General features: G+C 26.5%; 8 protein-coding genes across 8 annotated transcripts; 4 read left to right on the top strand and 4 right to left on the bottom strand.

Moving 5' to 3' along the window:
- T551_01184 (uncharacterized protein) lies at nucleotides 1–2528 on the bottom strand (the record flags this gene model as incomplete). The annotated part of the gene is made up of 2 exons (XM_018373447.1): nucleotides 2294–2528; nucleotides 1–2258 (listed from the first exon to the last, which is right to left on the bottom strand). Coding segments are annotated over exons 1-2 (2425 nt in total), but the record flags the coding sequence as incomplete, so codon positions are not given.
- Nucleotides 2529–2883: 355 nt separating this feature from the next.
- T551_01185 (uncharacterized protein) lies at nucleotides 2884–5988 on the bottom strand (the record flags this gene model as incomplete). The annotated part of the gene is made up of 1 exon (XM_018373448.1): nucleotides 2884–5988. A coding segment is annotated over one exon (3105 nt), but the record flags the coding sequence as incomplete, so codon positions are not given.
- Nucleotides 5989–7553: 1565 nt separating this feature from the next.
- Nucleotides 7554–10569, bottom strand: T551_01186 (uncharacterized protein; the record flags this gene model as incomplete). Its single annotated transcript, XM_018373449.1, has 2 exons — nucleotides 7554–10447; nucleotides 10488–10569. 2 exons carry the CDS (start codon nucleotides 10567–10569, stop codon nucleotides 7554–7556), a joined length of 2976 nt encoding a protein of 991 aa, XP_018230103.1.
- A 1690-nt stretch (nucleotides 10570–12259) lies between these two features.
- On the bottom strand, nucleotides 12260–13017 carry T551_01187 (uncharacterized protein; the record flags this gene model as incomplete). Its single annotated transcript, XM_018373450.1, is given in 8 exon segments — nucleotides 12260–12271; nucleotides 12303–12335; nucleotides 12369–12394; nucleotides 12550–12570; nucleotides 12759–12809; nucleotides 12827–12857; nucleotides 12916–12937; nucleotides 12989–13017. The coding sequence occupies 8 exon segments, from the start codon at nucleotides 13015–13017 to the stop codon at nucleotides 12260–12262; spliced, it is 225 nt and encodes a 74-aa protein (XP_018230104.1).
- Nucleotides 13018–15122: 2105 nt separating this feature from the next.
- Nucleotides 15123–16823, top strand: T551_01188 (uncharacterized protein; the record flags this gene model as incomplete). Its single annotated transcript, XM_018373451.1, has 5 exons — nucleotides 15123–15257; nucleotides 15367–15579; nucleotides 15624–15998; nucleotides 16045–16198; nucleotides 16240–16823. The coding sequence occupies 5 exons, from the start codon at nucleotides 15123–15125 to the stop codon at nucleotides 16821–16823; spliced, it is 1461 nt and encodes a 486-aa protein (XP_018230105.1).
- Nucleotides 16824–17376: 553 nt separating this feature from the next.
- T551_01189 (dimethyladenosine transferase) lies at nucleotides 17377–18597 on the top strand (the record flags this gene model as incomplete). The annotated part of the gene is made up of 8 exons (XM_018373452.1): nucleotides 17377–17472; nucleotides 17527–17559; nucleotides 17602–17750; nucleotides 17797–17890; nucleotides 17932–18209; nucleotides 18253–18286; nucleotides 18327–18514; nucleotides 18555–18597. 8 exons carry the CDS (start codon nucleotides 17377–17379, stop codon nucleotides 18595–18597), a joined length of 915 nt encoding a protein of 304 aa, XP_018230106.1.
- Nucleotides 18598–19802: 1205 nt separating this feature from the next.
- On the top strand, nucleotides 19803–22876 carry T551_01190 (U4/U6-U5 snRNP complex subunit PRP6; the record flags this gene model as incomplete). The annotated part of the gene is made up of 8 exons (XM_018373453.1): nucleotides 19803–19939; nucleotides 19995–20216; nucleotides 20264–20612; nucleotides 20657–20754; nucleotides 20799–20863; nucleotides 20908–21035; nucleotides 21078–21204; nucleotides 21249–22876. 8 exons carry the CDS (start codon nucleotides 19803–19805, stop codon nucleotides 22874–22876), a joined length of 2754 nt encoding a protein of 917 aa, XP_018230107.1.
- Nucleotides 22877–23041: 165 nt separating this feature from the next.
- T551_01191 (deoxycytidine monophosphate deaminase) lies at nucleotides 23042–24229 on the top strand (the record flags this gene model as incomplete). The annotated part of the gene is made up of 5 exons (XM_018373454.1): nucleotides 23042–23078; nucleotides 23119–23440; nucleotides 23484–23978; nucleotides 24024–24066; nucleotides 24107–24229. 5 exons carry the CDS (start codon nucleotides 23042–23044, stop codon nucleotides 24227–24229), a joined length of 1020 nt encoding a protein of 339 aa, XP_018230108.1.
- Nucleotides 24230–24725: the final 496 nt, after the last annotated feature.

Genomic DNA, 24725 nt, shown 5'->3' on the forward strand with positions numbered 1-24725 from the left:
TTGCTTTTTCCATTGCTTCTTTTGCTTCTTTTTTGATATCCTCATATTTGTTAGCTTTTTTCTCCAACTCTTTACTGGCCTCTGTGAGTTCTTTTTTTAACCCAGGACATCGCTTTTTTACTTGTTCTACCAATTTTTCGCAAAGTTCTTTCTTGACATCATCTTTCTTGCCATTTTTCTTTTTGCCTGTGCACAAAGTTCTAAGTTGATTGGTTGCATTCTTCCATGCTACGCAATATTTTTTAAGTGTATCCTGGCATTCTTTCTCTGTTTTCAAACTACCCTTTAATTCATCGATCACTTTTTCCTCCAATTCCTTTCTTTCAATGAATGATTTACACTCCTTGTTAAGCTCTTCACACTCTCCACCATTAGCTTTCATTAAGCTCTTGCAACTTGAGATGAATTTGCTACAATATGGTTCCCATGATGTACATATTCTTTCCCTTGTATCGTTATTTTTTACATTTTCTAAAACTTTATTTGTTTTCATATGTTCATGCAACCTAGCACACTTAAACCCAACTTTTTCTGTAAGAATCTTGCAAGTAGTATTCTGTGCTACACATGCAAGAGTAAAATGAGTTCTTCCTCTTCTAGCCCAATCATTACACCACTTTCCCAAATTTTCTACACATGAACTGAACTTATCCAAGTCTTTTGTTTTTTCTTCTAACAATTTCTCCTCCAATTGCTCTGCAATTCTTAAACGGTCGCAATGCTGATTCAATGTAAGACATGGCCACTTAATTTCTTTTGAATCTTGTCCCAGTATTCTGCACTTTTTTTCTAATTCTTTACAATCTGTTTCCGTTGGAAAATCTCGCTTCTCGTCTAATTGTTCCCGTAGAAAAATAGCTCTAAATCGTAAATCTGTTGAAACTACAAAAGCAGTCTTTTTTGGCTGCAGACACAACACAAATAGTTCATCGCTCTCTTTTTTTAATTTCTCACAAGCTTTCACTATCTCCTTTTGAAGGCTTTCATGCCATGCTTTATTCGAACCTTGCAATTTTCCCCGTAACTTATCTTGTAATGCTTCATTTGCTGGTGCTTCAAGCCCTTTTTTATAACATGCTGCCTTTAAATTATCACATTCTTTATTAAGAGGACCTTTATCTTGAGCAAAATAAAAACAATCTGACAACAGTTTCGTGCACTTCCTTTCACTAAAAAATGTATGCAACATATGCCAACTAATAATTTTCTTCCCATTAGCTATGTCAAGATATTTTTCAATCTCTTTAGAAACAATTGAAGCACGGGTTGTCAATTCTTTATCTAATTCTTTGCATTTTTCTTCTGGATTATCAGTGATATTTTGATTATTACACAAATCTTTTAAAATAATGTGCTCTTTAAATTTTTTGCATTTTTCTTGAATAGTATTTTTACATTTATCTACAACTGTAGACCCTGCACCGCTTTGACTTAGTAACAATAAAAGTTCAGCAGCATCTCTTGTAGGCGGTCTTCCAATATGAACTCCCTTTTTTGCTGCCTTTTTATAAAGTTCTTCCAATTCTATTTCTTCTGCCAATGTAATTCCTGATCTTATAGGCTCAAAATCTGAACCCGGCTTTGTATAAGTTATGCCTTTTTCTTCACAATTACTCTCAAGTTCTTTGCAATTTGGTTTATCTCCAGTACAATCCGCATCATAAAAGTAACATTTCTTAAGCAATGATGGGCATTTTGTTTGCAATTCGCCTTTTTTATTTAGCACGTTTTTAATTTCATTTTTGAGAGATTCGCAGTTATATTGTTCCTTAGTCATGATACTCTGGCACGTTTTTTCCTCATCAAAACATAACATCATCAATTCATCACTTTCTCTGCTCAACAACGAGCAAACCTCTTTAAACTTCTTTTTACATGAATCTTTTTCCTTAAGACTTCCACTAAGTGCCCTTAAAAGAACTTTTTCTGCTATTTCATCTCGTTTTTTTTGATAACATTTATTCCTTAGTTTGTTACAATCCTCTACAAGATCAGGGCATGCTCCCTCCAAAAATAGGCATTGTTGTTCATTCTCTTTGCAATTATCATCTGATGGATTTGTTAACGCTGGTCCTAGCTTTTTTGTTTTAAAATTTGTACATTTCTCCGTAACTTTGGCTTGTAGACCTTGACATTTTTTATCTTGTTTTCCATTATCACAAAAATCTTTTAATTTTTCGTGTACTTGTTCTATTTTTAGATTTACTTCATTTAATTCTTGGCAATATTTTTTTAGTTTTTCTTTGCATTCCTGCTCACTTAGTCCATCTTCCTTTAGAATTAAAGCTAAAACATGCTCCTCATCAATGCTATTCTGTGCCCCTGCAGCCCGCCGCTTGACCGCCCGCGCCACCGCCCGCGCCAAGCTGTGCCTGACGGGGGTGGGTTTGCGCTGTGGTGTGTGGCTGAGTTTGGGTTTCCGTTAGCGTATTTTGATTGGACGTGAGATGTTAGAGCCATGTCTTCAAATTTGAGTATTAAATTATTCTTAATTTTAAGAGAGTTCAAGTAAACTTAGTGATAAAACTTGTCAGAGAAGCAGTGTGTACCAAATACATTTAAAGGTGCCCGCTTTCTTTAACGTGTAGTTGGCAACTTCGCGATATTTTAAATTTGTGTGGGGTAAAATGTGGGGTAAACGCGATATAAATATAAAACTTGAATAAATGAAAAATAGAATGTAAAAAACTTTAGACAATAAAAAAAGATTACTCAGCTAGAGAATAGGGGACAACTGGCTAGGGAACACGTGATTTCATGTGTAATGCACTTTCAATTGATGCTGAAGAGATGACTCAATCTACTTTACTCTTTCCTGTCCTACCCTGCTCATTTATCTATTAAATATACATGCTGCTCTTATATCCCATTCCCATTTTACATCTAAATCATGAATGAAATCATCATTACCACTAGCACCCCCCTCATCACACTCCACCCACTCATCCTCAGCCCCTCACTTGGCTTCACCTCTCCTGCATCATCTTCCTCTCCTGTCGTACACTTGGTCGGTTTACATCTTCTTGTCGAAGTGAGTGTTATTCTTGACGTGACTGTGGATGTAGTCGTAGAGGTGCTGGTGTGTGTCGACGTCTTTGTGACCCATGTGTCTGTCGTTTGCAGAGATTGACAGTCTGTTGCTTTTGGATCTGTAACGGTTGTTGTGGTGGTGGTTGTCGTTGTGGTTGTTATGTTTTTAGTTGTTGTTTCGTGTGGCTTTACATCCAAAGGCTTCAGATTGCGACATGCCTTATTAATCTTTTTACATACTTTTTCTAACTTTTCACAGTCTTCCTTAATCCCGCAATCCGAGGTTAATTTCTGACATCTTTCTTTCAAATCTACATATCTTTCTAATACTTCTGCAGCCAAATCAAATGCCTTGGCTTCTAATTCTGTCACTGATACATCCTTAACACCTCTTCGTAGTATTTTCACATGTTCAGTGATATCTTGACGTTTGCTTGGTGTGGTTTTATTTTTGTCATTGTCTTCGCTATTATTTTTTGGTACATTATTTTCATCTTTTTTAACGAGTAATAAAACAAGACTGGACTTTTCCATTACTTCCTCTGCCTGTTTCTTAAGTCTCTTATATGTCTCAGAATCTTTTTCTAAATCATCTGCCGGTTGTTTTAGTTCCTCTTGTAATACTTTGCATTGCTGTTCCACCTCTTTTACTAGTTTCTCACAAAGTTCTTTAGCTTTATTGTCATTCTTTTTAGGCTTATTATTAGCACTATCTTTACATAATCCGCTAATTGACGTGTTAGTTACATTTTTTAATGCTGTGCAATATCTTTCTAATGCAGATTCACATTTGGATTTATCACTTAAATTTCCTTGAAGTTCTACTTTGAGAGCGTTTTCTAAAGCCTTTCTTTTGTAAAATGGTTCACAATGCTTTTTGATCTTTGTACAAAAAACATCTTCTTCCACAAGATCTGGACAATTAGGTGAAAATCTATTGCAGTATGGATACCAGGAAGAACAATTTCTTTCCAGTATTGTTATTTTATTTTTATTATTTCCAAGAAATTCAATAATTTTTGAATTCTTTATATTTTCTTTGAATACTTTGCATCTATTTTGTACATCATCAACCATCAGCTTACACGTACTTTCCAGAAAAACACACAGAAGAGAAAAATGATTGTTTCCCCTTCTAAGCCATTTATTACATTTTTCTTTTAGATATGTTACACAGTTTTCATGAGTTTTCAAAGTATCCTTGTGTTCATCCAATAAAACCTGCTTTAAAATTTCTGTAGTCCCCAAGCGATTGCATTGCTGCTCCAGTGTATGACATGGCCACGTAATTTCTTTTGAATCCTCTCCTAAATCTTGGCATTTTCTCCCTAATTCTTTGCAGTCTTTATCCGCTGGAAAATCTCGCTTTTTATCCAAGTGTTGTCGTAAAAAGATAACCCTCATTTGATGGTCATGTGTGAGCAACCGTGCTGCCTTTGCAGGCTGTACACAAAGAACAAATAATTCATCGTTTGAGAAACTTCCTTTATTTTCTTCTTTCAATTTCTCACATACTTTTATCAATTTTTGTTGAAATTCCTTAAGCCAGCTTTTGTTTGAACCATGTAACATTCCTCGCATATTTTCTTGCAGCACTTTGTTTGCCCGTGCATCAAGCCCTCTTTTGTAACATGTTGCTCTTATATTTTTACATGCTTTTTCACCATCCGGACATTTTTTTTCAAAATAGAAACAATAGGACTCTAATTTCGCACAATCTTCGTTGCTAAAAAATGTTGGCAACCCTTCCCATCCAAGAATTTCGTTATTTCCTTTTTTTGGGTCAAAAAGACGATTATTTGTAAGTTTTGACATGAGAATATCACATGTTCTTTTGATATCTTTTTCTAGCTCATCACATTTTTTCGTTCCATCATCACTTAGACCACTTTCCTTACATAAACTATTCAAGGCCTCATGTTCTTGTGGGGTTTTGCATTTTTTCTCAAGAGCTTTTTTGCATTTTTCTTTATCATCATTACCTGCTACACTTGGGTCTTGAATTAACAACGCCAACAAAGCCGTTGCATCTCTTACATGTTGTCTCCCAATAAAAACACCATCCTCTTCTGCCTTCTTATAAAGCTCTTCCAGATCTATGTCTTCTGCCAGTGTAGCCTCTGGTCTAGTTGGATCAAAATCGGGTCCTGGTGGTATATAAACAATGTTTTGTTCTTGACATTTCTTTCCCAATTCATCACACTTTGATTTGTCTGCTTTGCAATTCCTTCTGTAAAAATAGCATCGTTCAAGAAGTGGTAAACATTTTCCTCGTAATTCATTCTCTTTTTCAAGTGCTTTTTTAATATCCTGTTCAAGAGTAGTACATTTTTCTTGCTTTTTTGATACAAATTTGTTGCATATTGTTTGTTGATCAAGACAAAGCTTCGTTAACTCATCACTTTCTTGACTCAATTCTAGGCAAATCTTTTTAAGTTTTTCTTTGCATTTATTTTCATCTTCAATATTCCCACGAAGTGTCCTCAAAAGGACTTCTTCTGCTATTCCGTCACGTTTTCTCTGGTAACATAGATTCCTTAGTTCATTACATTTCTCTTTAAGTTCTGTTGGACATGCTCCTTCCAAAAATAGGCATTGTCGTTCATTCTTTTTGCAATCATCATCTGTCAGTTTTGAAATTCCTTTTCCAACTGTTGTTTGAAGTTCTCCTTTGAATGTAGTGCATTTTTGACTAACTTTGACTTTTAATTCGTTGCATTTTCCTTCTGCTTTTCCATTTTTACAAAAGCTTTCAAGTTTCTCATGTATTTTTTTTTCTTCTAATGAAGCATTTTTCAATCCTTGACAATATTTTTCTAAATTTTCTTTACATTTGACATTATAATCTTTTCCTACAATCAAAGCCAAAAGATAAATTTCCTCATCATTTGCTCCTGCTCCCTGTGTTTGTACCTGCCGCTTAACCGCCCGCGCCACCGCCCGCGCCAAGCTGTGGCCGACGAAAGTGGGTGGGCTTGTGCTGTGCTGTGGTGTGATTTGAGTTTCTATTAATGTGTTTTCATTGCACGTGAGATGTTAAAGCCATGTCTTCAAATTTGAATATTAAATTATCCTTAATTAATTTTAAGGGAGTTCAAGTAAATTCAGTGACAAAACTCGTCAGACAAGCAGCGTGTGCTAAGCGTATTCTTAGTGTGTCCATTACAAGTGTATCTTGATTTCTTCGTGAGATGCTTTAAATTTGTGTGGGGTAAATCCGGGGTAAATGTGGGGTAATCGTAAATCTTAACAAGTGAAAGGTATAGTATAAAAGGACATAATAAAAAATAAAAGCAATTAAAAAAAAAATATGGGCAAACTATGTAGAAAACTTTTATAGTATTGTTCTGTTATATCATTATAGATATTAGAAAAATTAGAAAATTCTCGGTAGAGTATGCATTGAATATGATAGTTATAGTGGCTTTTTTTCAAATAAAATTTTTCATTCGATATACATGTGTTAATATTATTAATAGATTTTCTAGTTCTATTAAAACTAGCTATAATCTCATTTTTAAGATTATCGTATTTTTCATTTTTTTAATTCAATATTTTTATCTATAAAAAATATTGTTATTTTAGATTTTTTTATTCCAATTTTATTTTTTGTCTAAAACTATTCTACATATCTTTATTTTTTACTTATTTTTTGTATTTAGTTTTATCAAGTCAAAATCTAAATTCAAAACTATATAGTTTCTCGTATTCTATGTTTTTTGCTGTTTTTAGAATTTAAATTATAAAAATACTTTTTAACTAATGGTAATTATTTTTAAAAAAATATTGATGTTTTCAAGTATTTCATTAGTTTTTTATTTTAAGATTATTTTTTTTAGTTATTTATACATGTTTTTTGCATATTTTCTACATTAACAAATTTTATACAATTTGACTAGTTTTAAGAAATTCATTTTCAATTTAAATTTACGACTTATAGTTTTATTTCTAAATTTGTGTATTCTTAAATTGTTTTGTTTTGGAAATTTAGATATTTATTAAACTTTTTAATTTTTTATATACTTTGAATTTTATATTATTAAATTTATGGTATTTTTTAATTTTTCTTTCTATATTGATATTATGTTTTTAAGATTGTTAAAGGTATTTTGTTCTATTATACAAAATAGTTTTTTAGTATAAAAAATGTTGATCCTTAAAATCTAAATTTTGACTGTCAAAAAGTTAGGTTAATTTACAAAAAGGATGTTTTTTAAAAGAGATAATAGTTTTAGAGAATAAACAAATAAATATATCCAATATATTCAGTCGTATTTATATGTCCTATAGCTCTACCAGAGATGGATTGTAAAATGAAAAAATTGTCTTTTAAACTATGATTAACCATTAAATATTAATGCCCAAAATTATGATTTATTAGTTAGTCTGATACCCACAAAACAATAATTTCTATATTTATTTTCCAAAAATATTTAAATAAATCTTATGAATAATTATTAGTTTTACATAATTATCGTCAAAATGCCCCACAAAAATATTAGTAAATATATATTGTTTTAATTTTAAATAATTATCCATAGTCCCAATATTATTCCTGCAATTTCCAAAATCAATTTTATCATTTGTAATCTCTGTGCTCTGAGTCCATAACCTTCTTCATAGTCATCCCGTGACATTGTTGGTCTAGGTCTTGAACGCGTGGATGTTGATGAACGTGTAGTCGATGTACCTTTAGATGTGCGTGTAGATGTGCGTGTAGATGTGCGTGTAGATGTATCTGTAGATGTGCTTGTATCTAATATACTTGTTTCCGATGTGGCTGTAGTTGATGTGTATATATCTGATGTGTTTGTAGTTGGTATAAGTGTAGTTGGAAAGCTTGGCGTAGTTGGCGAAGCTGCAGTTGATGAATTTGTAGTCGGTAAACTTGTAGTTGAATTTGTTGGTTTTGGTTTTGGCATTGGTTTTGATGATTCTGGTTCTGATGGCTTTGGTGGTGGTGGTATAGGCGGTTTTGGTGGTAATGGTTCTGGTGGTGGTGGCGGCTCTGATGGTGGTTGTGGTTGTGGAGGTAGAGGGCCTGGTGAAGTGCATTTAGTCATAGTGCTATTACATATACGAATGATTTTATCGTTAATTCCATTACAAAAATTTCCTATAGATGAGCATAAGGATTTCAAATTTTCACACTCTGAATTAGAAGGGGTTGATAAAAATTTAAAAATTTTCAATGCAAGTCCATGACATATTTTTCCTAAATGGTCTATTAGATGCTTGCATGTATTATTAATATTAGTGCATGATATATTCATTTTTTGTTTTGTAGTAGAATTTTCACATATTTTATGTAATTTTTTCTTACATTTTTCATGAGTGGATATTCCTTCGCCAAAAGCCTTAATTAAATTATTAAGTTCGTTAGTTTGAGTTGAAGTATTATTACACTTTTTCTCAACTTCAGCACATATGTTGTTTAAAGATCCGGGACAACTGCTTTTAAGCAATTTACAGTGATATTTGAAACTAGCACAACGACTATAACTGATATGAGTTATATGGTTATTGGAAACTTCATAATGTGATAGATAGCGTGAGAGCTGTGTACAATATGCTGAAACACGCTTGAGTATGTGATTGCATGTTTTCGTTTTATTACGACAGGCTGTATGTGAATACGAACTATTTTGTGTGCAATGTTCAGTAAGATGTTTGAGACAAGAAGATTCATTGTATAAATTTGAGCCTTTTTTAAGTATATTTACTCCTAATAGTATTTCCTCATCTATATTTTTACAAGTAGTATTAAGTTCTCCACATAACTTTTTAGTAGATTGAAAATAAAATCCCAATTTATGACATTCTTTTTTATACTTTTTACACTTGTCATAGTCAGGATCCATGAGAGTATCTTTTAAGTTTTTTTCTAAATCTTTGGAGTTGCTGTTAACAAAAGCTGTTAAATTTTTACATGTTTCTTTTGGGTGCAGACAACTATATAGTATATAGTAACTATAATACATAAAATGTTCGCATTCTTGTACAAGAACTTTTTCGCAGTTTTTTTGATTGCTTGAAGACTCAGGACTATTTCCTAATGTTAATTTTCTATTTAACTTTTTCATTAGAGCCATATTAGCTGCTTTTTCCAAATCTGCTTGGTAACAAACGAGTCGTATATTTTTACAAACATCATAACCTGTCCAATAAGTAATAGTTTTATACATGAAATAACACATTGTCAGATACTCTTCGCATTTTTTTTCCGAAAGAGGGAGGTCTTGATACCACCAAAAGTTAATACCTTCTTTTAATTTTTTTATAAGAGAATAACAATAATCTCTAGTTCCAGCATACATATTATAACAAACATTATAGTTGCCTTTCCAATCTTTAGAAATGCACATGTGTTTAATTGATTCTAAATATTGTATTAAGGAACATTTTTTATTTAACGCATTTTTACATTCCAAGTATCCTGGATAATGTTCTTGAACCAAAAAGTTGGCCACTTGCAATTCTGAATATTTCTCTACTCCGGTAACACGGATACCTAAATCACACAATTTTTCATAGGTATGTTGAATACCGGTTTCATCTAGATCGGTAGATGGATTTTTAAAAAGATCAAAATTATGGCCTCTTGGATTATAGAAAAAGCCTTTTTCAGAACATTCCATTCGAAATGAACGACATAGACTGTGGAGATTTTGGCAATCAGGGATAACATAATAACATATTTCTAACCATTTTACACAATTTTCTTCTGTCATTATTCCCTGTTTTGATAAAAATTGAGTTCCAAAATTTTTACATTCTTCTTGAGAGTATGAAGTAAATTCATTACAAACTCTGGTATAATCCATACACAAAGTAAGCAATTCAGGGCTTTGTTGACTAAGTAATTGGCATACATTTTTTAATCTTCCTATGCAAGATTTTGAATCACTTGAAGTTCCTCTTAAAATATCATAGAGAAGTGTTCTTGCTACTTCCATACGGACTTTATTATAACAGCTCTCTTTAAGTTCTTTACACTTTTCATTAAGATACTGCATACCATGGCGTTCGAAAAGAAAACATCTCATTTGTAATTTGTTACACTTATCATGCTCAGTTATTCTCTTGTCTGAAAGTTCTTCATTAGTTTTTTTTATCCCCATCATTATTTCATTGTATGCATGATTACATATTGTTTTAGATGTACAAATTCCTTGAATTCTTTCATTCATATTCTTAATACCAGTACATATTTTATTCACGTCACTTTGACAATAAGATAATCGACCTGGAGCCAACATAGCAGCAACATAATAATAATCATGTTTATAATTGTACCAGAGATTTTCAAGTTCTAGTTTTTGCAATTGATATGCTAAACGAAGATCATAAAGTGCACTCCTATGAGTAAGGGGAAATAATGAATCGTCTTCATTTAGTGGAGAATAATTAATAAGATCTGAAAGATTAAAGTTGGAATTAAGTTAAATAAATATTACCCAAAAAATCTTCGTTTTTTGAAAAAACTGTTTTTATATCAATTAAATTCAGAAGAATGTATGCTTTTACAAAAAGTGACATAAACAAAAAAGAAACAGAAGAAACTAATTTTGAATTATATTATTGATTTAGAAATGCGGATAAAAAGGGGCAATATTAAAAAGGGGATTCGTAGAAAGAAAATTAGTTAAAATATACAATAAACAAATAATGCTATTTTTATATATTATATATTCATTTGTTTTAATATTTTTTGAAATATTTATTTTTATGAATCTATTTTATAAATCTATTTTAAAATGCTAATTTTTAAGTTATTTAATTTAGAAGACTACTTGAAAATTAGTTAAAAATTTTAATAATACTTTTATTTTGTTTGAATAGCTTTTTGCATATTAAGAGTGTATTTGATCTTCCAAGGATCTTCAGGTACACGATAAGTCTATGTTAGTGAGATTTATATTGTTTTCCTGAATTTGTAAATTTTTGATTATATTTAACTATTAGATAGTCGTTAGATAATTATTAGATAATTATTAGATTTACATTTTTTTTTCTAAAATTTTTATATATTATTTGATTTTTTGAAAGATTGTTAAGTGCAATATCTTCATGTTAATCAAATTTGAAACTTTTTTCTGATCTCCACAATTTTCCGACCATTTGTTCTAGCGTTTTTAAATTAGATTTACGTAAGTTTAATAGTAAATTTGTAAAAATTAAAACTAGATCTAAATAAATTTAGTTAGATTATATATGTCTAAATTAGATTGTAGGGTTAAATTAGACTAAGGTTTAGATTATAGGTTTAAATTAGTGTGAGTTTAGATTTACGTAGGTTTAACCCGTGTTTTACTTTTTTTTAAATTTGTATATTTTTTACTTTTTCAAATTTACATTTATTTTTGTATTTATTCTGGTTTGTTTTTAAGTTTAAACTGTTTTTTTGATTTTAATAAAAATATATTAATTTTTTATATATTTAAATTATTATTGAATAAATTTTTTTCTATTATTTATTTCGTTTAGAATAAATAAATATTAATTAAAATTTGAATTATTTTTATAGTTTTTCTAATTATTAATATTTCACAATACAATTTGATAGTAAAAATATATTAATGAATCATTTAGTTTTTAAGTTTAGGTTTTGATCTATATTTTTTAATATTTGTTTTTAAAGTTAATAATAATGGTTCTGTGATTTTTTAAGTATTTTAGAGTATTTTAAGTATAAATTATTAAAAGTATATTTTAAAGTTAAAAATAAAATTTATAACCATATTTAAAAATTTAAAGATTTTTAGAAAAACAGTTAAATATAATTAATGAAAAGGTTATAATTAAGTTTGAATTTAAATTAATACAATTAAGTTAAAATTATTGTTAATAGAATTAAGATATATCTATTTTAATAAAAATAAAATCATAAAATATCCAACAATAATTGTTCAATATTTAACTTTTGACATTATTTATATTTTTATTAAAGGACAATTGAATATACATTATGAGACAATATAAAGATAAAAATGAATGTATCCATTAAAACGAGTTTTATATACAATATATGTTTATTTAATCATGATTTTTAAATTATTACGTTTTTTTTTCGCTTTTATTTCCTCACATAGTTTCTTTACTAAATAATATAGATCTTCTGACTTCAAGTTTATATTTCCTAAATCTTTATGATATTTTAGTTTTATCTGATATTTCTCATTTACTGCATTTTTCAATATTAATTTTTTTTTATTATATAGAAAATATATTAATTCTGCATCTTAAGATTATTTGAAAGTTATATATTTTACTAAATCTAACGAAACATCTTTCATAAATAAATTCTAAAAAAAATTAAAAATGAAAAAAAGATGAACATTAATATTTTTTAAGAAAATATATGCTATTTTAAGAAAATTAGTTAACAAAAATATTTTGATTTTAATGATAATAAAATTTATAAAAATTTTTTATATTTTACATTAAAAAAATGTTAAAAATTGTTTTGAAATAAAAAAATACCAATAATAAATAGTTAATAATTGATATCTAATAAACAAATAATAATTAATATTGCTTCTATTATATGTTTTAATATTTTTTAGTAAGTATATATTATCTATTGTATGTTTAAATTTTTATATAAAACTATTTTTAAAATAAAATTTAGAATATAATTTTACTTAAAGTATATTTTATTGTTCTTATATTTAATAATGTTTATTTTTCTACTAACAGTTATATATATATATTAAATAGGAAATTACTTTGTCTATCGTTAATTAAATTATTAAGTTTCAAACAATAAGACTGGTTTTCTGTTATTTTTATTTACTACATTTCAATGTAAGAAATTCTTTTTTTATCTTTTATTATCTTTTATTATCTTTTATTATCTTTTATTATCTTTTATTATATTTATACATATAAAAATATCTTTATATCTCTTATAATTTATTTTTTCTAGTTTTTTCATTATTTTTTAATTTTATTAAACTTTCTTTTATAATCTTTTAAAATTTTCATTATATTTTCCTTTTTATTATTTATTTTTGATTTAGAGTTATTTAAAATATATTTATTTACTTTTTATGCATTTACTTTTTAAGCACGTATAATTTTTAAATACTAATTTTAAAATAATACAAATAATGCAAATTTAATATTATTTATGTTTTTCAACTTTCCTATATATATTATGATATTTCAAATATTTTTAGGTTTTGCTTTGTAATAATAGAAGTATTTATCTCATTTTCATGTTGTCTATCTCGTTTTTTCATTATTATTATTATTTAAAACATGTCTATATAGTATAGTTTTATAATATTATTTTTGATTAGCTTGATGTGTAATAATTTTGATAATTATTTTTGTATAACAATTTTATTCTATCTTATTAAGTGTTAAACTATATAATTGTTTTTATTTTTTCAAGTTTTTTATTTAATATATTTAAAATTATGATTTACTTTTTTGAATTTTTTTAAAATTTTCCATTTTTTAAATTGCTTATGGTTATTTTAATATATTTTTAGTTTTTTTGTTTTTTTAACTTTTAATTTTCTTTAATTTTAAATTTTTTAAGTATAATTTATAATCATTGTTTTATTATTCTCTTATTTTTTATATCTAGTTTTCTTTTTAATTTTTCGATTTTTGTTTCATTTCAATCATATTTTTCTTTTTAGTTAGTTTTTATTTGTATTCATTCAACTTATATTTATAATTTATTTTTAGTTTCAATTTTATTTATTTTTGATATATCTATTTTTATAATTTTTATATTTTTAAGTGTCAAATGTTTTATAATTTATATTTTGTTTTATTAAAATTTTTATTTTTTTTTAATATTCCTAAAATTTTGAATTTTTATCTTTTAAATGTTTTTAAAACATTTTATATATTTTTATAAATATAAATGCTAAACTTATAGAAAAATATTAACATTTTTGATATTTTAAATAAACCTTTTTTACTATTTTTAGAGAAATTTACTATATTTAAAATTTTTTTATTTTAATTTTATAGTTTTTATTAAAGCGATTTTTTATAACTTGTAACTCAATATTTTGATAAATTGTTCTATAATTAATTTCTTTTAATAGAACTATGTATTAGTTATAAGCCTTTTAATATAGATTTAATGAACGAAGGTTCTATTATTAATTTTTAAATACTTGTATTTACGAATATATAATAATTTTTTTATATTATACTGATTCTCTATTATTTTTATTTTATTATTTTGTTTTTAATATGTTTTATATAATTTTGCAAAAATATTATTATAATTATAAATTTTATAAATTTTTGTATTTTCAAATAATTTTTTATATTTGATTAATGAAAAAAGTTATTTTATTTACTTTTTAATTTCTTGAAATATTTTATCTAAATATGTTTGTTGTGATTTACAATGCCTTTTTTATTTAAATAGATAAAACATAGGCTATTTTTTTATCGTATGTTGATTATTTTTAATAAATCAATAGTCTTTTAGTTCGATCTCTATAAAGTAATACTATTTTCAAATTTATTAACATTTAGACTAAATCTTTTAATAAATATGTTAGTTATATTGATATTTTTGAACTGAAAGTTTGGTAATTTAAAAAGTCATTTTTTAAATATTATTTTAAAATTGCTCTAATATTTTAAAAAATTATTTTTTAGGTGGATTATACAAAAATAGATATTAAATTTATAGAAATGATTCTTTTTCAAATAAAAAGATATAAATTTATTTATTTAATAAATCACGTAATATTCTTATTTTTATTTTCAATATAATTAAATTATTTTGACAGTTGAGAGTTATTAAAAAGTTATTATATCTTTATATTAAGATATTAAAATTATTTAAATTTATATTTAAAATTGTAGAAATTAAGGTCTAAATTTTTTTTGAAAGATCATAAATAAATTCTAATAATATATACATATATATATATATATATATGAATTTATTGCAAATTTTGGAACTTTTTAACATTATATATTAAATTTTTAAAATAAAGTACTTTTTTAGAAGATTTAAAACGTATTTTTCTGCTTTATTTCTAAAAATTTTTAGAGAACGTCTGACCGATATCGATAAGACTAAAATTTATCAACAAAGTTTGATAGTAATGATAAGTGATGTTAAACTTATAGATTCATTTCAGGGACGACCAGGAAAACTTACTACTGTACATCCTTTGAGACTTAAGGATGAAAATAATCTTGCTACACTTAAGATGGAAAGATCTAAAACGACTGTTGAGGTAGGTTAATTTTAATTATATAATCTACAACTTTTAGGCAAACAAATAGATTAGTTGTTGAAGAGTTGTAGCATTTTTCTTAAATAAAAAAGAACTAATATATTATTAGTTGCAAGAAAGATTAGCAACTGTTGAGGAACAATTAGACACATCTGAAAAACATATTACAATTGTTAAAGCACAACTTCAAGAGTCCCTTGATAATCAAATACGACTGGAAGAAATGCTAGAAATAAAGAATAAAGAGTTGGAAAAGGCAGTAGAAGAAAAACAAGAGGCATGTAAAGCTTATAGAGAACTTGAAAAAGAAATAGAACGTGAAGTATTTAGTAAAAAGAATATTTTTGGAAAGCTAATATTTTGAAGCGAGCAAATATATCTTTAGAAAAGCAAGAATGGAAAAATAGGGAAGATGTTTTATGTCAATCTATTAGAATTTTAAAAGAAAAATCACAAAAATATCGTCAAAGTCTTTCAAAAATGAACACAAATGATGATCAACAGCTTAAATCTTTGCACTCTAAAGATAGCATTACTTTAAGAATTGCTATTCAGAAAAAGGATACATTAATAGAATCTATGAAGACTGAGATTAGTGAACTACAGACTCGACTTGAGGATATTGAATATCAAAATAAACAATGTTTGCAAGAAATACAGAATCAACTTAGCGAAGTTCAAGAAGCAAATGTTAGACTTGTAGAAGATAATGAAAATTATCAAATTCTATTGTCTGAAAAGGTTTTTGCCTTGAATTATTCCTATCTATTATTGACAAGATAAAAAGATGCATTGTGAACTTAATCAAATAAATTTGAAAAATACTTTTTCAAGTTCAGGTAGTAAAACAACTAAGAATTGTAATTTGGCATTAGAATTGAGTTCTGCTGAACAGAATGAACTGTGTTCAAATACCGATGAATTGAATCAGTTTATCAAATGTAATATTAAGTTTTTTATTATTAGTTTTAATTAAAGATAGCTTTGAAAAATGAAATTCAGACTTTAGAAGAAACAAATAATGTTATGAGTCTTTATATTTCATCAATTATAGAAAAACTTATGGATAATAAAGAATATGAGCAGATTTTATCTAAAGATGAGTCTAAATTACATTCAATTAATCAAAAAACAAACGTAGAAACCTTAGATTCTTACATTTCTGACCCACCTATCAACAATCAAAAAAGCAAATTTTCAAATATAATTCGGCTATTTTTACGTGAGCCAAGTTTTAGAAAAGCATTTAGTGTTCTAAACTCTACTAATCCTGTTAATCATGTGCGTAAAGTTGTATCATCTGATTCTTTGCATTCGAATGCAAATAAAAAAAATAGTTGCGTAGAAAATATTGCATACCAAAAACTTAATTTATTATATCCAATTAAAAATAATTCATCTTCTAATAATCTTAGTATTTATGTGGATAATATGAATAGTAGCAATAAAAAAGAACATAAATGGACTTATGATGTTAAATTAAAGACTAATCTAAATTTTCAAGAAAAATTTAATAGCTGGACAGATTGGTTTAAAAAAACAGAAAAGTATATTTATAAAAAATAAAAATTGTATTTGAATTAATTAAACTGTTTTATTTATTAATGTTTAAACTATTTTAAGTATAGAATCATTAAATCTAGAAACTTCATGTACTTTTATTAATGTTATATTCACATTTTGCATTTGTATTATAGGTTTAACTTTTTAGTTATGAAATATTTTGTTTTTGGGTTTTAATATTTATATTTTAAAAAATTAAAATTTTAAAATTTTAACCTATTTAAAATTATAAAAAATATTTTATTTATTTTTTAAAATTAATTCATTTGATTTAAAATTATTATATTTTAATTTTTTTATAAAAAAAAAATTGTTTATATTGTTTAGTCTAAAAAACTATATCAAATTTTTACTTATGCATATAAAAAATATAAAAAAAGTCTTTTAATATATTTTTTTAAAAGATTATAGTTTTTATCGATAACTTCCCTCAACTAAAAAAATTATAAACTTTAAATTTTTAAAGATTCAAATTAAATATTTAGAAATACTTAAACATGTATTCACAAAACGTTGTTATTCTTTCTAGGATTATGTAGATTATGTATTCTTAAATATGGGAAAATATAAGGAAAAAAACAATGTTATACAAAAAACAATAGGTAATAATATCTTTAAACTTAATAAAGATATTGGACAGCATATTTTGAAGGTAATTTACTTATATAAGTTTCCTTACTTTTATATTAACGTTTAATGTTTTAAGAATCCTTTGGTTGCTCAAGGAATTATTGATAAAGTTATTATCTTTAATTATAATACAGAAAATTAAATAATGTAGGCAGATTTAAAGCCTTCTGATATTGTTCTTGAAGTTGGATCTGGTACTGGAAATCTTACTGTTAAAATTTTACAGAAAGCAAAAAAGGTTATAGCTGTCGAAATGGACCCACGTATGAGCATGGAACTTGTTAAACGTGTACAGGCAACGTATAATTTATTAAAACTTTATTATTCTTAGTAATGATTTTTAAAGACCTGATGAAAAACGTTTAGAAATACTTCTTGGAGATGTCATTAAAATAGATCTTCCATATTTCGATGTTTGTATATCGAACACCCCATATCAAGTAGGTTTTTTATTATTTTCACTAATACTGATACTACAAAGATTTCTAGTCCTCTTGTTTTTAAGTTACTTAAGCAATCTCCTCCGCCTCGATTAGCTATACTAATGTTTCAACGTGAATTTGCCATGAGACTTGTTGCTAAGCCTGGTGAGCCTCTTTATTGCCGTTTAAGTGTCAATGTGCAAATGTGGGCAAAAGTTACGCATGTAATGAAAGTAGGGAAAAATAATTTTAAACCACCTCCTCAGGTAGAAAGTAGCGTTGTTAAAATTGAACCTAAAATTCCACCTCCACCAATTAGTTTTGAAGAATGGGATGGGTTAGTAACAGTATAAATTATTTGTTTTAGTTAATATTGTAAGTCTTCTTCGAATATGTTTTGTTCGAAAAAATAAGGTATTTGGTTTTTTTAGTTATAAATTTTCTAACTTATTAGACTATTCTGTCTGGATTCAAAACATCTTCGATACTTAATATGTGTGAAAAGAATTATAATATTTGGTGTTCTCAAAACAACATACCAATGGATGGTATTCCTATAAAAGATAAAATTGAAAAAGTGTTAAATTCTGTAAATCTTGGTAATAAACGGGCTCAAAAATGTGATGATAGTGATTTTTTAAAGTAAGAATACTTTATTTTTATTGTTTTTAACTAATTTTAGATTATTATATGCTTTTAATAAAGAAGGAATTCATTTTGCCTGATTGTTTATATGTCTAGTTATTTATATTAATGGTTAACATATTATTCTGTTATTCAAAAATATTGTTAAGAGTACTTAAGACATTTATTTAAACACTGGTATTTATATTTGATAATGTTAGAAACAAATTTAGTTGAAATTTTATGATGAAAAAATAAATCATAATTGTACATAGAAATTTAGTTTATTGGTGAAATTAAGAAAATGATAAACTTTTTTTTAATTTTTTTATATGAAAAATTAAATAGTATAAAAATTAGACTTAAAGCAATCTTTTAACAGGTTAATAAAAAATATAATTATGAAATTACTACAAAGTAATAATGGATATTATAGTATTATAGAATCTAGTAATGGGAAAGGATGGAATAAATATTTGTAAAATCATAATTTAGATTTATTTAGTTTATAAATAAGTAAATAGCACATTTTTATTTAATATATTAATTTTTTATTTTTTCATTATTTTAAAAAAATATTATATTTGAATAAATTTTTATGAATTTATATATTATTTTTTCGACGGGGGAACTGGGCCCTTGTGGTCCATCTGGTCAATGTAACCTTTCCTAAGGTGTAGTGTTCGAAAATTCTAATAGTAAATAGTTGAAACGATACAGAGAAGATTAGCATGGCCCCTGCACAAGGATGACACTGCTTCCAAAGAGAGGAACCCATTTTTTTCGGAATCTATGAATAAATTATTTTTAAAGTTTAAATTATTGTGTATTTTTATACAACTTAAATTCAATAATTATTTAAAATTATAAATAAATTGTTTATCATTATGTTAAACTATTATTATTACCTTTTATAGTTTAAATTTTATTTTTATAAAATTAATAATTATTATACTTATAAATAAATTTTATTTCATTTAATACTTAAATTTTCAATTAAATATATAAATAAAATTTTAAGTTTAGATTTATAGAATATTTTAAATATAAATGAAAATCATTGTTTAAAAAGTAAGTTTATTAATATCTATATATTTTTAACATCTTAACATTCTTTTGATTATGAGATATATACATTATAAAATCTGTTTTATAATCTAAATCATTTAAATAAAATAATACATTATAAAACTTTATAAACAATTGATATTGATTCTTGAATTAAATTTAAAAAGCTGAAATTTCTTAAACTATCAAGATTTAAACAAAAATTTCATAGCAACCTTTTTATTAATTAGAGGTAGTTATGTCTATCCGTCGAGATTTTCTTACTGCACAGGCTCCAGAGAATTATGTTGCAGGTCTTGGAAGAGGTGCTACAGGATTTACTACAAGATCTGACCTTGGACCTGCGCGTGAAGGTCCTTCAGAAGATGCAATTAAGTGAGTTTTTTCTTAAGATTTAATAACTGTTTTTATCATATTTATATTTTTATAGGGCAGCTTTAGCACGACGTGCTGCTGCTCAAGATCCATTTAGGTTTTCTGACTTTCAAGATGTCAATGATACAAGGGAAGATGAAGATGAAGATAAATATCAGGATCCGGATAATGATTACTGTCTTTTTGCAGGGGCACCATATGATGCAGACGATGAAGAAGCAGATCGTATATGGGCTGAAGTAGATCAAAAAATGGCTCAACGGAGAAAATCACGTAGGTAAAGTTTTAAAAACATTTATTTCTTTGAGTTTAAAATCTATATAGAGAAGCTAAAGAACGTAAGGAAACAGAACGTCTTCTTCTTACAGAAAGGCCAAAAGTTCAGGATCAATTTGCAGATGTTATACAGGGGTTAAGTGCAATAACAGATGAAGAATGGTTGAATATTCCAAATGTTGGGGATTTGACTGGAAAAAAAAGGAAAAAAGTTAGTCCGCACGAAAGATTTTATACAATACCAGATTCTCTTATTTCTCGTGCAAGTCAAGTAGAACAATTAGATACTAGTATTGATGTTACAGAAACGGAAACAGAGTTTAATGATGGAAAAATGACAAATTTTGCAGAAATTGGTGCTGCAAGAGACAAGGTTCTTGGATTAAAATTAGATCAAGTAATTATATATATGTATTATTATTTGTTAATATTTATTATAAGATATCATCTGATTCTGTCACTGGACAGTCTACAGTGGATCCACAAGGATATCTTACATCAATGAATTCTATGGTTTTAAAAAGTAATGCTGAACTGGGGTACTAATATATTTTATTTTGAATATTATTTAACAACGGACTAGAGATATTAAACGTGCACGTTCGTTAATGCAGTCTTTGATTAAAACAAACCCAAATTCAGCAGCTGGTAATTGATATTGATTTTCAATGTTTTATTATTGATATTGTTAGGATGGATGTCTGCTGCTCGTATAGAGGTTGTAGCAGGAAAATTGCAACAAGCAAGAAATATTATTGCTAAAGGCTGTGAAAATTGTCCTACAAATGAGGATATTTGGATTGAAGCTGTGGGCCTTAATGTATTTTATATTTATTGTTCAAAACTTGCTTATTGTTAGTAGAATGCTCAAACAGGAAAATTGATTATAGCTGAAGCTGTACGACATATTCCGAATTCTGTAAGATTATGGCTCCAGGCAATAAAACTTGAAACAGAAATTGAATCAAAGAAAAGAGTTATTCGAAAGGGTAATTTTTCGTATTTATTAATTTACTTATTAATTGAATTAAAGCTATTGATATTATACCTTATTCTGTAAAGCTTTGGAAAGAGGCTGTAAATTTAGAAGAAAGTCCTGAAAATGCTAAAATTTTACTTGCAAGGGCTACTGAACTTATTCCTTTATCTACAGAATTATGGCTTGCTCTTGCGCGTTTAGAAACATATGAAAATGCTAAAAAAATTTTAAATAAAGCACAAAATACTATAAAAACAAGTTATGAAATTTGGGTTGCTGCTGCCCGTTTAGAAGAACAACAAGGAAATGATCCTGATAGAGTTATAGCAAATGCATGTCGTCGTCTTCAACAAAATGGTGGAATGTTAACGAGAGAACAATGGTTAGCAGAAGCAGAAAAATCTGAAAAAGATGGTGGTACTAAAACAGCAAAAGCTATCATCAAAGCAGTTTTAGATCAAGATTTAGATGAAGAAAATAAAGAGTCAACATGGATAAATGATGCTGAAAATGCAATTTCTCATGAATGTTTTGAATGTGCACGTGAAATATATGCATATGGATTAAAGGTATTCCCGAAAAATGAAATATTATGGAAAAAAGCTATTTCAATTGAAAAATCATATGGAAATAGCGAGTCTTTACAAGGTGTTTTGGAAAATGCTGTAGAAGCATGTCCACAAGCAGAAGTAATTTGGTTAATGTATGCAAAAGAAAAGAAAAACTTAGGAGATATACAAGGTGCTCGTGATATTCTTGAAAGATCATTTTCTCATAATCCTAATTCTGAAGAAATTTGGTTGGCTGCTGTAAAATTGGAATATAATAATAATGAGAATGACAGAGCTAGAGCACTCTTAAAAGTTGCGAGACAGGAAGCTAGTACTGAAAGAGTTTGGATAAAATCTATAACATTTGAACGTCAATTTAATAATACAGATATTGCTCTTCAGCTTGTAAATGATGCATTATTATTATTTCCAAAATATGATAAATTTTGGATGATGAAAGGACAAATATATGAAGATTTAGGAAAGATAGAGCAAGCTAGAGAGACATATCAAATAGGTACAAAATCTGTTCCGAAATCCGTTCCACTCTGGATTTTGCTTTCTAAATTAGAAGAAAGTGTAAATAGAATTGTTATTGCTCGAGGGGTATTAGATCGTGCACGACTAGCTTGTCCTCAAACACCAGAGCTTTGGGTTGAATCAGTAAAATTAGAATTAAGAGTAAATAATATAAATCAAGCAAAATCAAATATGGCTAAAGCTCTTCAAGAGTGTCCAACAAGCGGGCTTGTATGGTCAGAAGCAGTATGGATGGAACCTAGGTCTCAAAGGAAAACTAGATCTGCAGATGCTTTAAGGAAATGTGAAGATGATCCATATATACTTACTACTGTAGCAAGAATGATGTGGAATGAAAGAAAGATAAGCAAAGCTAAAATATGGTTTCAAAGAGCTATTAAATCTAATCCAGATATTGGTGATACATGGGCATGGTATTATAAATTTTCATTACAGCACGAGCCTATTGAGTTACAACAGTCTCTTATTTCAGAATGTATTGCAGCAGAACCATTGCATGGTGTCGTTTGGCCTACTGTTTCAAAAAATATACAAAATTTTAGGCTTAGTATAGAAGAAATATTAAAAAAAGTAGCTGAAAAAATTTCATGAACTTTTTAATATTATCGTAAATTCAATTTTTAAGATTTTTAAAATATATAAAATTTTATTTTATAATTTGTAAATCTAATTTTTATATTAAAATATTTTAAAATTATCGTTTTTACTTTATTTTTTAAATATCAGATTTAATTTCAAGTATTTGAAGAATATTAAATGCCATTTATAGGAATATGTGGGGATATATGTTCCGGTAAATTATATGAAAATGGACCATTTTTTGATTATTTTAGGAAAACAAACTATTGCTAATTATTTAGTAGAAAAATTAAATTTTTCTATTTTAAAATTGCAAAATTCAAGCAATAATAATATTAAACTAAACAATTGTTCATTATTAGATGCTGGCTTAAAATGTTTGAATAAAAAAGAAGAGAAAATATTTAAAAACCCGGTTCAAATGCTCAATTATGTAACTAGCCATTGGAGAGAAAGATTTGTAACTATAGATATTTTTAGTGAAGAAGTATTAAAAATATTTGCTAAAAGGCCTTTTTTCTTACTTATAAGTGTAAACTCTCCGGTAATGCTTAGATGGGACCGTTATAAACAATGGTATGTTTTGCTATTGTAAAAAATTAAATATATATTGATAAAGTTATAAATATCGAAATTTTCATGAATTTAATTTGGAAGAATTTATTAAATTATCAGATGATTTTTTTTTTAATTCTAAAAATGGGATAGTACATTTATTTAATAAAGCTCAAATAAAAATTATAAATAATTATAATTCTTTAGCAGAGTTTTATGAAGTTCTTCAACGCATAGATTTAGTTAATGAAAATTGGTTTCGTCCTTCCTGGGATACGTATTTTATGCATTTAGCATCTTTAGCAGCACTCAGAAGCAATTGTATGAAAAGAAGAGTTGGCTGTGTTCTTGTTCGAAATAAGCGTGTTATAAGTACAGGATATAATGGGACACCTAGAGGATTTGTCAACTGCAATCAAGGTGGATGTAAAAGATGTAATAAAGGGCAAGGTAATGGACAAGATCTCGATGCCTGTTTATGTCTTCATGCTGAGGAAAATGCATTGTTAGAAGCAGGAAAGGAAAGAATAGCTAATGATTCTGTGCTTTATTGCAATACGTATTTTATTTTCTTCTATAATAAACAATTGCTAATTACTAAAAGTTGCCCGTGTTTAACATGTTCAGTTAAAATAACACAAGTTGGAGTATTTTTCTATCTTATTTGATATTATTTTAATTTTTTAGGTTCGTGAGGTGATATATAATCATTCTTATTCAATGGATAATCAAACATCAGAAATACTATCTCGCTCTGGAATTATTTTGCGCCAACATGTAATAAATTCAATAATTTTTTTAAAAGACTAATTATATAGAATATATCTCAACTATTTTTCTAAATAGTAGAATAAATAATTATAATTTTAAAAAGAAATCACTAAAATAATATTAAAATATTTAAAATATTCTAAAAATTTATTATTTATAAAATTATATAATGTAAATGATTTTATAAATTTTATGTATTTTAATTAAATATATTAAAATTTAAAAAATTAATTTTTAAAATAAAGTATATATTATTAAAAATATCTATAGTATATATTATTCTTGAATCACTAAAAATAATATTTATATAACTTATAAAGAATTATAAATTTTAATCATTTTAATAATTATTAATATTTAATTTTTGAAGATAAACAGATAATATATATATAATAGTAATTAGTAATCAAAATAATAAAATAATTGCAATATTTTGATTGTATTTAATTTTAAAAATAAAAATTATCTAATTAAATAGAAATTAGTTAAAAAATTTAAAATATTTTTTGTTATAATATATAATAAACTTATTTTT

This window comes from Pneumocystis jirovecii, assembly GCF_001477535.1.
Source record: "Pneumocystis jirovecii RU7 chromosome Unknown supercont1.5, whole genome shotgun sequence".
NCBI classification, from domain to species: Eukaryota; Fungi; Ascomycota; class Pneumocystomycetes; order Pneumocystales; family Pneumocystaceae; genus Pneumocystis; species Pneumocystis jirovecii.